Genomic DNA, 16,867 nt, shown 5'->3' on the forward strand with positions numbered 1-16,867 from the left:
GGTTTTCATTTCAATTTTCTAGTAATTACCTTTTGACAGCCAGTAGCATTAAACTTGTTAAGGCCTAGGTCTAACCAATTCAGATCTTGTGATCCAGCTCAAAATATTAATTCCTTAGTCACAACCCTTTGCTTCCCAATATTTCTGACAAAGTACCCTGTAGAGAACTTTTAAATTCAGCTAATTCATTATGCTCCCAAAAAACATTATCCTAGTTACCTCTCTGTCTCCCTTTTGATTCATCTTGAGGTATTTCCAGAGAGCTCTAAGCTACAACAATATTTTAAACTGAACTGACACAAAGACACACAGACTTCAGTTGTTTCAGGAGTATGGATGAAGGAATTTAAAAGTAACTCTTTCTACAGTACAGGCAAACCAAGCCACTTGTAATTCACTATAGCAAGTGGCCTGACCAGTAGATGCCTCAAATATGCAGTCATCTATGTCAGTGCCAAACATTTTCCAAGGACAAATGCTAAAACTGTCACTGGGTCCAGTACATCTGTCCAAAAAAGGCAGCCAATTAAAAAAAAAAAACAGCAGGAAACACATTTGTTTGTGACCTGCAAACTGGTAGATTTAAACACCTGCAAAACAGCATAAAAATGATCATCACAGGTTATCTGTACCGGACTTTCCAGGTGGCTGGATTTCCAACAGTATGATCTAATCATCCAGCCTTTTCTTGACTGGACTAAAACCATCACAAGTATCTGAGATGATTGATGGATGACCAGAAAATTGCAGTTAGGGTTTCCTGACTAAAAATGCATAAAAATAGACTAACAGAACATATCGATAACAACTGACCAACATACAATCAGTAGAGTTATTTTAACTGCTTGAGTGTTTGCAGTGTTGTCAGTTATTTACAACCGTTTGTCTCTTAGTTCATTATTTACAAGTGTTCATTCCAACTCAGTTGAATGTTTGTCACTTTAATTCACACAAATTGCTTGTTCAGCAACATTGTGCCTACTGTTCAAGATTATACTTTTGTACCTAATGGACTGGGTGGCACAGTGGATAGCATTGTCACCTCAGAAGAAGTAGTTGTCTGGTTTGATTCTGAGCTGGGGAGCCTTCTATGCAGAGTCTGCATGTCCTCCCTCTGTTCACATGGGTTTCCTCCAGGTTCTCTGGTTTCCTCCCACATTGCAAAGACATGCAGTAAGTGGGTTGGACACTCTAAACTGGCCATAGATGTGTGTGTGTGGTGTGGATGAACTACTGTGGCAGGGCTAGCCACACAGTGGTGTAAACCTTGACTTTAGATGATTGTCACTGTTGAAGTGACACCCTGACCCTATGTGCAAAAATGGGGAAAAAAAGGGTTGTGGATGGATGGACCAAAGTTTTTGTTGACATATGACAAACTTTGTCTTATAAAGTTTTGTTTATTCTGCCAAATATTTTAGTTCATCAATCAAGTAAGCATGTAACTAACCTTCATTCTACTAATTTATTTAACCTTATAGACCTTTAATTATCTAGTATTATAACAGCTATCTTGATCAATAAATCACTGTATTGTATTTTACTCATTGTTCATAAATATGTTGCCATTTTTCCAAGTCAGTAGCTGTTATTTAATTTTATTTTTAGTATAAAATTAAGTGAGTTAGGAAGTAGTACAGAGACTGTTTTCCTCTGTTTTTTAATGTAATGTTTTACAGTAATTTGTTAACTTTACAGCTTTTTTTAATATTACAGTTGTGATGTTTTGCATCTCAGCAATGTTTCAATGAAGGCCTCTTAAGTGCATTATGCAAGTGAAGACTGATTTTTCACTGCACCATCAAGCAGATCCTACTGTTTGTTCAAACTGCACTACTTTGGAAATTGCATGACTTTGTAAAGTTCCTTGTGGAGGCTGTGGCAACATTTGCTATATTTACAGGCTGTAAATGCAGCCCTAACCTGTACAGTGTAGTCTGTAGCTAAACTGTACATAATGGCCTGTCCTGAGAAATATATATTGTCCTGTCAGTGGCCTGATTTGCAGTATGTCATTCTCTTACCCATTCTAGAAGACAGAGCTTCGATTTTCTTGAAGTAAGCAGAGGTTAGGAGCTCAGTCTGGTAATGTAGCAAGTTTAGTAAGCTGTGTAAAGCTAAAGTGAATTGCTTCTCAGTTCCCCACTCGTCATGTCAAAATATGGCGATCCCTTTGTAATCAGTTTTTGGTCCTTACATCTTCCAAGACCAGATCCCTGTTTATCTGACACATCATTATTTGTCAAGAAAGGAATACAAAATAATTGTTCCATTTTAGCCTGAATGTAATATTCATTTAATTTTAGACTTATGAGTGTATCTCCCTCCTAATTAAAAGTTAACTTCAAGGTTTGAAACATTAGTGATGAGAGGTATTAAGAGGTATACAAGCAGTGTGCTTTTATTTTAGCTCATTTGCTTAAGATAATGAATGCTAGCTATGCCTAGCTTCTTCCAGTGAAAGAGTGTTAACTTAAACTCTGAAAACAACTGACTGAACTTATAAAGCATGAAGTTTTTTATTGTCTTACATCTGAATACTGGAAGAGGAAATCTATGAGATGAACTGCTACTAATGGAAAAGTTGTAAACACAAAAGAAAAAAGTCATATTTCACCAAAACCAAGCTGATTAAGGCATCAGATGGGAAGGAAAGATGTGCTTGGAATGGGTCATTGTGATTTTAGTAATGATCTGTTTTTGAGTATGTTTTTTAAGGGAATACTGAATCTGATAAAAAGAAAAAGTAGTCTCCTATATACAATTAGACTTGCAGTGCATGCATTAGGACCACTCAACAGATTAAACTTTTCCAAGATGCTTGGAACCTTTTTTCTTGCCATTATGGATCTGTCAGCTCACATTGTTCAGTTCTCTTTGGCCATGCTTTATGCTGAATTATGTAGGAAATAGGTCCAATCTGTGTCTTGTGTTATTATTATTATTATTATGATCTTGTCATTTTCTGTAGAAGAACATACTTTGATGACAATGCATGCAACAGTTTTTCCCCTTATATTTGTTTCAGAAAGTTTTTTTTCAGCATAAATGGGCCTAGGCCAGTCTGTGTCATGACATCCTGTTTAGGATGTGTATAAATGTGCCTGCTTGTAAGGCTGCTCAGACCACCAGTCGTCGCACTTATTTCTTAGTGCGTTTTTGGGAAGCCCACAGCACTTCTTACTGTACTTTCTTTGCTGACTTCATGACTCATAGAAGCCATCTAAAGCTTCAGATGCATTTATTATCATAATCTTTAGTGGCCATCAAGTCCTAAATTCCTAGTCCAGTCAGCCATAGTTCTTCCATAGACGGCAGTCTCACACAGCTTTTAGGCTGCTTTCAGAAAAGGGGTGTATATATTTCCCCTTTGGGAAATCAAAAGAAAAGAAAGAAATCTGCTCTTCCTAGAAAGGTTCCTTTTGTTATCACTGTTTCCATTACAATGTTAAAGGTGGTTGGTACGATTTCATCACACCTTTCTGTTCCCAAACTTTGGTTCAAAGAAACTGCTGTTGACTGTAAGAAATCTGACAAAGTGCTAACAAATCTAGTTGTGGTATCATCTAGCTCTGAAGTTAATGTGAATCATTCCAAGTTTTTAAGGTCTCCAATTTTTGTATTTATTGAATATGGTAAGATAGAAACAATTCTAAAACTCAAGGTAAGCATTCCAGGGCACTGTGAAACATGCAGTTTCTAGTCTAGAGCTTCACATTTCTCCATGTTCTTGTGATTCTTTTGCAAACACTGCTTATGCCTCTTGCAGTGCTGTTCCCTCCAGCACATCCTGTGTCTGTCCTGATATTAGTCCCATAAGTACTGTTCAAACATTTCCTAATATTTGTACATCCAGATGTGATGTCTGCTTCATCATAACTGGTGCTGTCGTTTGGCAATGTCCTTACATCTAACTCTTTTGGGTATTACTCCCTATATTGATTCTAGCAGCACTGGAGCTGAAGTTGAGGCTTCTAGCACTGGGTACTTGGGTACCTTTATTTCATTTTTGTGATATTGGATCAAGGCATAGTTCAGAGTGGCCTCATCAGCTATCAAGTCTACCTTTGGAACCTGCTTGTACTTCTGTTCATAGTTCATAGGTTCATGTGTGATTACTAGGCTAATTAACCTGGTGGTGTTGGTGGGGTTAAGCCTAGCCATGCTTCCCAAGATAAAAATCAAACCCTGTACCTTGTGTCTGTGAGGTAAATACCTTAACAATTATGCCAACCCTCAATCTCTAATGTTAAACCTTCTACAGACTGTCCTTTCCAACAACCATTCTCAGTGTAAATGCAGACATCTTCTCAAAGATCTTCCACTTCTGTTAAGAGGTTATTGTACTGCTGAGACTCAAAACCTTCATCTAAAATGGCTCTAAAACACTTCAAGAAGATCATACATATTGTATCGGTGTTAGATTCTTCAACACAAGTTTTGTCTGAAAAAGACAGTGCCAATTCTCCTCCATCATTCAAGAAAACCACATGTACAGGTAACGCTTTATAACTTATTTAGTAAAAAACTGACACTGCAGTCACATACTTCCTCCAGTTAGAAAGGTTAAGGAAACATACATGCTCATCTCTCAGTCTAGTTGTGCAGTTCTCTTCTTGATTTTGAGCTCAAGATGCCACCAAGATTGCATAGGAGAACCAGACAATAGTAGCACTTGTCCCAAAGAAGGCTGATTGTGCCTTCTAGCCCCAAGGAAACATTCAGTTTGGGTGAAGAAACCCAAACCAGATACCATGGTCTCCACAGCAGCCCTAGAAAGGCTCCAACAATACAGAGTCCAGCTGTTTATCCCCCAGAAATGGATTCCAGCACAGTGGATAGGTTTGGGAAGTACATCTTCATATCCACTATTTTATTTTTACAGCAGCTCAACTGTTTAAGACACTGGGCATATTTTCAAAGGGACCTACCAGATTAAATGCACCATACACTGGATGGCGGTACCAGTTGAGTTACTGAAAGAAAAAGCTGAAGACTTGAGCCACTACCTCTTTAGTATGACAACCTCATTGTACACATCTTGTGTGATATGTCAAAAAATGATGGCCAAGCAATAAGTTCCCATGTTGCCTTGTGCCACCACTGTTGGCTGCATCTTTCTGATGTTGCTAGGGACAGTAGAGCATGTTTTGTTGACTGCACTTTTATTTGCCTCTCCTAATTAACATAGATGTTCAAGAGAACATAGAAAAGCAGGGCAAGACTTTCATTGCTGCAGTTGTCAAATTTTGCTCTCCACGTTTTTTTTTTTTTAACAGAATTATGAGATAGTGCTATGGCACACAGCAACAACATAGGATAATGATGGAAGAGATGGTCTCTTCAGTTTAGTTTCCATTAAGATTGCGAACTCAAAGAATGAAGTTCTTGACAAAGTTCAAGAGGTCTTGGTCAGCCAGAAGATGAGCATCAGCTGTATTTGCCTGACTGCCATACTTTATAGACACTTTGCCTCCACCTGAATACTTGGAAGAAGGTTACTAAGGATATGTGGGTCATGTAGATAACATGCAGGGGTGCATAATTCCCCCATTCTCCCCCTCCCCAGATTCCAAGCATCTCACCCCCCTCAAATAAAAGTGGCAAGAAAGGCAATGTTAAACTTGTTATAAATAAGAGCCACCCAGGAGGTCCCACTACACCCGAAAGACTTAGTTTATTCCAGATTATTTTAGGTTCTATAAACAAAATCAAGTGACCACACACCCAGTGACTTATACAACTTCATTCCAAAAGAAACCTTTCAAATAGTTTTGGTGCATTCTGTTTTTTATAGTCCATCAGAAAACTGGATGTCTGGACCTCCCACATGCTTAGCCTCACATAAAAGTTGCCAAATAGTCCAAGAGATGTCTGTATTTCAGGGTCAGACACAATTGTTATCTCTTCAGGACTCCTTTAGTCTCGTATCTGTCCCCAGGGTGTTGACCAAATGCATGTTCATAGCAGCAGCTCAAATGAGACTGCAGAGAGGCAAAGCATTTTCATACCTTGCTGATCTCTCAGTGACTGATCTGGTGAACATAAGGATCCATGATCAAACTATTTTTCCTCCTAAGCATCATAATAAACCTTGCAGAGTTGTACCTGCTTCTAGATCTGTCCTTGCTTTTCACCGAATTCTCCATAAACAATATCCTTTGCTGACCATTTTTTGGCCCAGGACATAATTCTTTCTTACAGTAAGTAGCTGTATGCATTCAGGCAGATAGCCTGCAAGAACAGAGACTTGTCTTAGAGCCTTAAGCCCCCTATAACATCACCAGTTTTTAATACTCCTTCATACTAGCTTTCACATTAGGGTGCTTAAACAGATATTTCAGGCTCAGTGCTCCCAAAACCTTGATCTTCTCCCTTTTACAGCTCATGTCTCCAAAGCTTGCCATTTACATCTACAGTGGTGGTATTGGATCTCATTGGTGTTGGTTGCTTTTTTAGATAAGAAACTCCTTTAATGTCATTCATGGAAGATATGACTACTCTTGAGTTCAATTAACTGCAAGGTCAGGTACTGATAAGCTGTACAGGTGAAGTCACCCAGCAGGATAATGTGCTGAGAGTCAGTTACTGTTCAGAAAATATTTGAATTAAATTATGGAGCCTGAGCAGTGCATTGGTGTGGACACAGCTCATTCATAATGCATATGTACAAGGTTCTAAGTGCACAGTAGGAAAAGGCTGAACAACATAATCTGCAATGCAACATTCAAAACCTGAAAAAAAAACATGCCAGATGTTACTTGGATAAGTGATCACCTCTTTTGTGGAGCTAAATTGCTTTGCATAAGGTTTTATAAATGCATCTCTAATCAGTTGTGTTTGAGAATATATTTTAAAATCTGCACACCATCCTGCCACATCTTAAGTGTCTACAAAATAATCTTCTGTTATGCTCAGTATCTTTATATACAATTTTTGTAAGTATCATGTCAAGTGGCTCACCTACAGTAAAATTAAGTATTACAGCCTGCACCATTCAAATAACTTCTAACATCTGGAGGAAAAACAGAATAAACATCTTTTAATCATCACTGTTACAAGAACATTTCTCAAAACTCAACATACCTTAATCTTTCAAGTAGCCGGCACAAATCTCTCAGCTAGGCTGTTGATGCTTGTGCTTCATTTTAAAGGCAAACTGAGCAAATATTGAGTGATAGTGACTGCTATGAACAAGTATGTATATTTGATATTAAGAGGTTGTGCAGAGGTATATACCTTAGTTTATTAGAGCTGTTGCCAACTGAATGTATTACAATGGGCATTTATTAATTTTTACTCAGTCAATCCTGAAATCCCCTTATTTTGGAATACTCAAAATATGTAAGCCCATTATGTCCCCACCATTTAGATCATTTGTGATTAATTCATTCAGCTGTGATTTAGATCACTACTGTTGACAGATGGCTCAGAATGCCCAGTCATCTCAGGAGTCTAAGACATCATATCAACATACTGGAAAAAGAGCAGTTCTTTTGACACCATTGGCTTTACATGGCTGCCTACCTCATGAAGTTTTACCTTTTCATTCAGAGACTATGACAGTTTTCTGGAATGTAAACAAACAGTGGGCAGTGTGGGTTGATGTATTCTTCCCAGTTTTGCCAAGAGGCTATGGGTATGTGTGGCTGAGTCATCAAATTTCAAGTTTTTTGATGGCCAGCCACATTCCAAGAGACCTCAGTTCTTTAGAGGACAGAGTCATATGCTGTTTGCTGATGCCTCCTGAATGATCCTCGAGTCCTTCAGTGGTAAGAAACACTTTCCTTTCCTTTCTGGGGCAAACCAGCATGTGTCCTCTTTGCTTTGCCATCCAGTGCTAAGTGTCCCAGTTACTTCTTGCTAATTCACCACTCAGCCAAATGCCACCCAAATCGCCAGTCCCTCAAACTGGTGGCATAGCTTCTTCAGTTCTATTAAATAATCCTGCCTTTTCCAAGAGGACATTTGCTGACATTTCCTCCTCTCCATGTCTTTTGTTTCACATGACTTATCATTGCACGTACACCCATTCATGTGTGTGTTGGAAATGTAGCAAAAATATAGATATATTCAGAGAAAAAAGAAATGTGTAGTCCAATCTCACCTTCATTTTTATGTATGGGTTTGGAGCTGATCCTCGGCTCTGACTCTGCCGATTTATAAGCTCGAAGACTTCTGGTTGGCTAGTGGCTAAGCATGTATCCCATAGTGCACCAGTACAAACCCCAGATCTCGTTTGCCGTGTCAACTAGTTCGGTTGTGCTTCTCTTGACTCTGGCTAAGTGTTAACTTTTTTCTTTCTTACATTGTTTAAAATCTTGTTCAAAGTTATATTAGTGTAATACAATTGTTGTTGCATTAGTATTTGTTAGTGTAGGTTACTAATTCTTAAGTAATTAGCTCTTTTGCACTCCTTGGTGCAAGCATTGGCCTTGGGCCTGTTAATGTGCTTTGTGGTATCCTGTGTACCAGTTTTATACTTATTGCTAGTGCGGCTAGCTCGATAACGCTAGCATATTTTTTTCCAGTCTACAGTTTTGTAGAGCAGTTTGGTTTTTGGCGGTTATCCGCTGGTGTTGATTCTTACGGTGGTGGAGTTCGTTTTTCGAAACTCCAGTTTCAACTTCCTCTGTTAATCATTAGCAGATTCGGGGTTTTCTGTGTGTTTGAATTTTTGCTGGTCTCTTTAAGTTAGAAGACCTACCTGTCACTTTTTCCTTTCTGGACTAGGCCGTTTTAGTTAGAGGACCTAGTCCTCGTGGTGTTTCTTCTTCCTTTAGGGCTAGGCCCATTTAAGTTAGAGCACCTAGTCCTCCCTTTACTTTTCTTCTCCTTTTGTCTGTGTGTATGTCTAAAGAGGCTAAGGAGCACAAGCCTTCGGGCTTCAAGAAATGCATGAAGTGCTCCCAAAAAATGTCATTGACGGATGGTCATGGTCTATGTGTCTACTGCTTAGGGGCCATCCATTTGCAAGAGACTTGCTTGCTTTGGCATACCTTCTCCCCTAGAGTGTTACAGGAGAGAAGGGACAAGCTAATTCTAAAGGGTATTTTTAAAGCCTTCCTTTGAGGAAGCCTTGTCTAGCTCTGTCTCTTAATCCAAGTCCACTAAATCTGCTAAGTCTAAGTCTTCGAAAAGACCTTCTCCGGCACCGGCTGGTGTCTCGGAGCCACCTCCTAAAGTTGCAAAATCGGCCTCATCGGCTCCACTGCCTTCGGAGCTGACTGAGAACAACATTGTGGTGACAGGGTTGGATCCTAGTTTGTCGGAGCCGACCACTGAATTTATGGAACCTGCTATTCCTCCAAGTTCAAGATCCCCAACTATGTCCTCCAGGTCTTCCAGGAGCCTTTCAGAAGAAGATGTGGAGAGGGTGGTCCTGAGACTGCTGAAGTCGTCTGCTCTATCTAAATTGTTGTCGGCTCCAACCCAGTCTGTTCTGGAGCCTATGGAACCTGTTATACCCTCAATTGTTATTCCTCCTCCGAGCCAAGCTGGTTTGTCGGAGGGCTTGGTGCCATTGGTGGAACCCTCGGCTCCAGCCCCACTTGCAGTTGCTTTGGAGCCGAGTTCTGCTCCGACACTTTCGGTGTCATCTGTAGTGTCCAGGGGCCGAAGCTCTCTGGTCGGTGCTGACAGGGAATGTTGGAATCGGTCTTCTTCTCCTCAGTCTCTTCAGAGCGGGAGAGGTCCTCGTAGCCAGAGAGGTCGGCATTCGAGATGATGAGGAGCGTGCTGTCCAAGTCATCAGTTGCCACCAAGGGTACCAGCACTCTCCCCCCTAGAGCACCCACTTTGGTCTCAGCCCCTACTCTCTCCAATGACAGCAGAGACCCTCAGTCTCAGGAGCCACTGGCTGGTGGCCCCCACTCTTCCTTGACCTCCCCAGAATGCCCTTCTGAGGAGCCTCCCAGGAAGAAGACATGCAAGAGGAAGCATGTTGACTCCCAGGATGAGTCTTTGATATCTGACACTGACCTCGAGGAGTCAGAAGGGTCCCCTAAGTCATCCTCTGATGATGTCTCCTTCGTGGACATCCGCAGAGGTGCGACTGGCCCACTATTAACCTTTCTGATGAGGAGTCGGTGTACCTGAAGGCTTTCCAGTCTCAACCTTCTGCCTCTTGGGTATCTCCACCTTTTGATGAACTGATGGATTTAGTTAGTCGAAAGGTGTGGGATATTCCCGATGCCGTGGAGCCAGCCCCTAGGAGACCCAACAAGTTTCTTTCTGCCCCTTCAGAGACAAAGGAGGAGAAGGAAATGGGAGATGTCCTAGAGGTAGGGGCGGTCCGCAATACCAAAAAGGTCGTGATTCCTTTTGGGGACGGCCTTATCAGCATTCCTGATATGGGGCACCACTGCGTTTCTCTGGGGCCAGTCGGGGGTCACATTTCTTTGTATCCAGAAGCCTAGCTAAGTATAACCCAAGACAAGTGGGTACAAAGAGTTGTTACCATAGGCTATATCATACCCTTTTCCCTTCCACCGTTTGTTCCCAAGAAGATCCCAGATGTACCACCCAATCTCAGGGATCAGGCAACCGTGGAGATCAACAAGTTGTTCTTAAAAAGCGTCATCCAATCCATCCCAGCAGAGCAGATAGGATCCGGAACTTACTCCAGGTTCTTTTTAGTCTCAAAACGAACAGGAGACTGGAGGCCAATATTGGACCTCAGCAGATTAAATGAATCTGTGAGGAAGGACAAGTTTCAGATGGTAACACTGCAGTCGATACTCCCTTTGTTAGGGAAAGACTATTGGATATGCTCAATAGATCTCCAGGATGCCTACTACCATATAAAAATGGACAAGTTGTCCAGGAGCCATCTACACTTCCGGCTGGGAGCCAGTCATTATCAGTTTCGTGCTCTGCCCTTTGGTCTCACCACAGACCCCAGGGTGTTCGCCAAATGCATGGCAGTAGTGACAGGTGTTTCCGTACTTGGACGACTGGCTCCTGACCGCCCCCACCAGGCATTTACTTCTCCAAAACAGGGACACCACTATTCAACTTTGTGCTCAATTAGGGATCTCCATAAATTGGGAAAAATCTGCATTATTGCCCTCTCAATTTGTGATTTTTATAGGCACAGAGGTAGACACAGTGAACATGGCAGCTCATCTTCCTGCTGAAAGGGCACAAAATTTAATCTTTCAAATTCAATGTTTTCTCCCATTGTGGAAGGTCAAAGCAAAGTGGGTTCTTCAGCTCCTCGGGACTATGGCATCCACCATCCTATTAGTACCATTAGCCAGGTTGCACATGAGAGTTCTCCAGTGGCTTCTGTTTTCCCAGTGGTCCTTGCAATATCTTCCGCTGAATCACCATATTCTGCTGATGGAATCATGCAAGGAGGACCTCCTTTGGTTTATAGCACCCAACCAGTTTTCAACGGACACCCCCTTTGTTCCTGCCCAACCCGTTGCCACTGTTACCACGGATGCCTCCCAGATCGGGTGGGGGGGCATTATCTCGGAAGGACTGTCCAAGGCACATGGCAAGAACACTAGGCTCACCTGCATATCAATGTTCTGGAGATGAGGGTGGTGCTGCTGGCATTGCAAGCACTTCAAGACCTTCTTCCTCTAGGGACTATTGCGATACAAACTGACAACATGTCTGTAGTTTGGTATATCAACAAACAGGGCGGTTCCAGATCTTACCCACTCTGTCGAGAGGCCATGCGAGTTTGGAAATGGGCGATTTCTTCCCAGAGCTTTCTGGTCGCAACACACATTCCAGTGACGACCAACGTGATAGTCGACAAGCTCAGCCGTGCGATCCTACTGCCTCACGAGTGGTCTCTGAAACATGAAACAGCAGGACAGATTTTCCGCAAATGGGGACAGCCTTGCTGCGACCTTTTTGCCAGTCCAGTTAATGCCAAATGCAGCAGCTCTAGCTAACGATTGGCCCCTGAGTTTTCTGTATGCTTTTCCTCCATTTCCTCTCATTTCCAAAGTGATTCAGAAAGCCAAATGGGTGGGATGCAAGTTAATCCTCATTGCTCCTTACTGGCCTCGTCAGGTTTGGTTCCCCTTCCTTGAGCCTCTTCTCCTGGATGATCCTTGGATTCTGGACGCAGCTCCAGATCTGTTTACTTACGTGTCAGGCTTGCTACATCCCTCAATCCACATCCTCAAATTGACAGTGTGGCTGCTTCAGTTCTATCCCTAGTCAGGCTTCATGATGCATCTTCCTCAGTGTCACATATCCTTATGTCCTCCCATAAACCTTCAACTAGGAGATTATATGGCAGTAAATGGAAAAGATTTTCTATTTGGACACAGAAAATGGATGTAGATCCCTGTACTGCTTCTATCCCTGTGATTTTGGAATTTCTCTCCGAGCTTTTTCAGCAAGGATCTGCCGCAGCCACTATCAGAGTTCAATTGGCGGCTATTTCTCATTTCCATTTAGGATTTCCAGAATCAGTTTAATGTCTCATAAGCTGTGCAAGACCTTTTTGAAAGGAGCCACTCTGTTGAAGCCTCCTCTCCAAGAACCTGTGGCTTCTTGGGATTTAAATTTTGTGTTGTCCAAACTGACATCTTCCCCATTTGAACCTTCTCACTCATCCTCATTGAAATTTTTGTCTTGGAAGACTTTGTTTTGGTGGCTAACACATCAGCTAGACTGGTATCGGAGTTGCAAGCCTTAAAACCACCGTATTTGATCTTTCATAAAGACACGGTCTCACTGCATACCCACCCCTCCTTTGTCCCCAAAGTTTGTTCTCACGCCACCTTAAATCAATCCATAGAACTCCCAGTTTTCTTCCCTAATCACTGTAATGCAGCTGAATATTGGTTTCATCAGCTAGACGTTCATAGACAGCTACGTTTTTATTTGCATCGGACCAAGGAGTTTAGGAAATCAGATCAACTATTCATTTCCTTTTCTGAATCCATATTGGGCTTAGCAGTTTCTTAAGTGACACTATCTAATTGGATTTCCAGTTGCATAGCCTTTGTCTACAATTCGGAGAGCAGACCTTTACCCTTCAAGATCAAGGCTCATTCTACCAGGTCTCTTTCTACCTCTGCAGCCTTTCAAGCCAGGGTCCCACTTGATAATATTTATGCAGCGGCTACATGGGCTACGCCTCACACTTTTATTACACATTACAAATTGGATTTAGCTTCCAGGGGTAGAGCATCCTTTGGCTTCATGGTGCTCAGGGGTATTTTCCAGTGAGCCACCCAAGAATAAGGCGCTAGGGACACTGTCCCATACTTAAAAATGAAGGCGAGATTGGACTACACAACATAAAGAAGTTATGTACTCACCATAACGTTCCATGTTGGTAGTCCATCTCACCCTTCATTTTTACCAACCCACCATCCTGTCCCCATCTTGGAAGAATCTGGAGATATTAATATTTTGGTTATCTTTGGTTGGAGACCCTTTAGTGTATTGGTTTGTCTGTTATGGTTATTTCTTCTAGTGAGCAGCAAACAAGATCTGGGGTTTGTACTGGTGCACTATGGGATACCTGCTTAGCCACGAGCCAACCAGAAGTCTTCGAGCTTATAAATCGGCAGAGTCGGAGCTGAGGATCGGCTCCGAACCCATACGTAAAAATGAAGGGTGAGATGGACTACCAACATGGAACCTTATGGTGAGTACATAACTTCTTTTTTGTGTGACAGCAGTGTTCCTTGTTTGATACGAGCTGAAAAATATCTTGAAGTATGTATTTGCACTGATTTATGGAAGGAATCAGATGTCAAAAGTGCATTTATCTCCATGGGATAGCATTTTAAGATAATTGCTGAACTGGAAATGAGGCAGTTGCTGCATTACAGGTGACAATACGTATCAGTAAGTTTCCACGGTGGGTCTCTTAAATAGAAAGAAAAGCATTAATACAGCAGTTTAAGTGTTTTAGATGCACTCTGACCCTTTTCCCTTTGGTTATATCTTTCTTACCTGAGATCATTGACTCTGGCTTCAGCATTTCTTCCATTAATATTCATTTCGTTGCTCTCTCCAGTTTTCAGTCCAAGTTGAACTCTTGCCTTCCTACTTGACACTTTTCACCTTAGGCCTTCAATTAGAGAGCCTTCCCCTTGGACATTTATTTCATGTTGGAAAAGCTTACTTTTCTACCCTTTGAAACAGCTACTTCTGCAGATCTAAACATTTTGTCCTGGTAGATCCTTTCTCTAGTCACCTTCCCTTCTGTTACATAAATATTAAGTTCGTTCTTTCAAGCCTCTATATCTGATTTTCCATAAGAAAAGGGAACACTCGGAACCCACATTTCTGTACCAAAAGTTTGTAAAGAATCTCACCTGAATCAGTCTGTTAACTGGCCAACTTTCTTAAGTATTGTAACTTTGGTGAATATTTTCTTTATTACCTGAATATTTAAAGCCAGCTCAAAGTAATGGTAGACTGACCTAAATCATTTGACAGGGATGACCAGTTATTCATATTCTTTCTTTAATGCCTAGCTTACCAAGAAAGTTTCTAATCTTACCCCTTCCAGATGGTAAGCCATAAGTACTGAATTTTGCCATATTAGAGATAAAAATCCTTTACCTGCAACTCCAAGAGCTCATTCTACTAATGTTGCAGCTGCTTGTACTGCCATTTTGTGTAATGCCATTTCTGATTATATTTGTACTGCTGCATCTTGTTTTTCCCTTCACACCTATGCTAGGTATTATAGCTAGATATTTCCAGGTCTAGATGTGCTTATACTGATGCACATGGCACAGTCCCTTGATGTTAGTAATTCAAAAGGCTTAACTAGAGGCAGTGTCCTTTAAGTTGTAAAAGATTCACACCTTTTTTCAAGAATGAAAGTTAGACGGATACCTTTAGAATAGAGCTGTAAGAAAAAATCCATAGTTTGTAACATAACCTCCCCCCACCTCCACCTACAGTGTGCCTAATGTGGATTGTAGATCTTATTTCCTCTCCTTTTATGTTTTCTCAGCTCAGCACTGTGGCACAAAACCAGGAAACAGTGACATGAGAGGTACATGATAGGAAGAGGTAGGGCTCCAGGCAGCCTGGGATAGTTTGATCAGTTGAGCAGCCCTAATGCCTGAAGTGCAAATCTTAGTGTGACAGAAGATAGACCTTCCTCTTACAGATGTTTTACTATTGTAAGTATCAAATTTTTATTTTCTTATCCGAACATTGTTTTATTTATTTCATGATTTAAAGTTAGTAATACAACAGCGGAATTTGTAAATGGCATTTAAAAAAATGCACAAGTAAGAGTGAAACAAGCATTTCCATTTTTAAGTTTTGCTTTTCTGTCTTACACAGGTGGTTCCTTTTGGGATATTGGAACTTTTCATAAATAATGGTGCTCCTGTTGCATTCAAAACTGATTTGGGACACTTCTGGAGTATTGCTAATGACTGGGGTTTACAGACTCTTGAAGCTAAATTTTCGACTATGACTCCCACTGCAAAATTCTTTGTTGAAAAAGGCTCATCAGGAAGGATCCTTATCAAAACTCCACAAAACAAGTACTTGAGCCACAGCCGCCGTCAGGGAATTGATTATATAGAAGCCAGTAAAGATGCACCAGATGTGTCCTGCGAATTTATAGTGATCCAGTCCCACAAAATGGCTCTTCAGGCTGACAATGGCAGATATCTGAGTCGCATCCGTTTTGGTAGCCGAGATACTATTGAGGCAGCAAAGCAAAATATTGATGTCTTTTGTTACTTTGATGTGGTCCCATTCAGTGATTAATCAGCATGAAAGATTTGTTTCCTGACATGGATTTTTGGTGGAGAGGACTCTTGTTTCTTAGCTTAAAAGTCTTTACGGAGTTGTGTATATGTTCGATTTCATAGAATAGCATCTAAAATACTTGACCTGTCTTGCTAATCCCTTTACACTTAGGAGATCCATAATGAAAACTTGTTGATACTGCAGATTGTGACTTGTATTCAGGTACTTGTAAAGCAGAAGCTGCTTCATTAAAATGATATATGGAGACTAATATCACTTCTATGACATTTGGACACCACTCTATCAGTGAATATTCTATGTATTTGAAGTTAATTTTTTAGCAGTAACATGATTACCACATAAATTCTTTTCTTTCACTTTTTAGTGTTATGAGCACAGTCTGTCTTGCTACCACACAGTTTCTTTTTGATGTTAGGGATGCAGTCTTTGTCTCCTTCTCTTTATCTTTACTCTCGCTCTCATCTGTGAAATTGACTGTTTACAACACAGACCTTACCTTGCTAAAAGTGTTGTTTGCTATGCAGGCCAGCACACAGATCATTAAAATTTGTAAATCAACATGTTCTGTGGATTTCTCTTTGATTGGCCATCTATGCATATATGTTGTAAAACAAAGCTATTGTCCCATAGTGTTGCCACCTTTTCAAATGGCCAAAGTGGGACATTTTCGGGACAAACCAGATTTTACAGGCCGACACATATCCACGGTCAGTACAAAGGATAGAACTTAACTTTTTGCCTAAATAATAGATTATTCTTGTAGCATTTTGGTTACTTATTCTGTTTCTTATAACATTTAGGTATTTTAGATACAGAATAACTGTTTTATGCAACTATTACATACAATATAGGACATAATTATGTCCTACAATCTCAGGACATTTGCCATTTTTAATATTTTTTGTCTGGACACAACTGCCCAAAGAGGGACTGTCCCTCGCAAAGTGGGACAGGTGGTAACCTATTGTCCCATCTTTGTAAGTTATGTTTCAGAGAGAGAAACTTTGGCTGTCAGCTAGTTTTTTATAGCTGGGCACATTATATTTGTTGCAGCGTCTCTCTCTCTAACCATTTTACTGAATTTACTGCACCTTCTTTAGTAGGTATGACAAACTGCCAGTAAACTTGAGTATCGCAC

The 16,867-nt window shown here is 40.9% G+C and overlaps 1 protein-coding gene across 1 annotated transcript in view; it reads left to right on the top strand.

Annotated features, from left to right (window-relative positions):
* Positions 1-16,287, top strand: part of LOC122791585 — a 1,253,805-nt gene extending 1,237,518 nt beyond the window's left edge. The window contains exon 5 of the mRNA XM_044059353.1: positions 15,292-16,287. Coding sequence (XP_043915288.1) covers positions 15,292-15,726 — 435 coding nt within the window. The 3' untranslated portion in view covers positions 15,727-16,287. The remainder of the gene's footprint in view (positions 1-15,291) is intronic.
* Positions 16,288-16,867: the final 580 nt, after the last annotated feature.

The sequence above is a fragment of the Protopterus annectens genome, chromosome 17.part0 (assembly GCF_019279795.1).
Source record: "Protopterus annectens isolate FY-2018-M chromosome 17.part0, PAN1.0, whole genome shotgun sequence".
NCBI classification, from domain to species: domain Eukaryota; kingdom Metazoa; phylum Chordata; order Ceratodontiformes; family Protopteridae; genus Protopterus; species Protopterus annectens.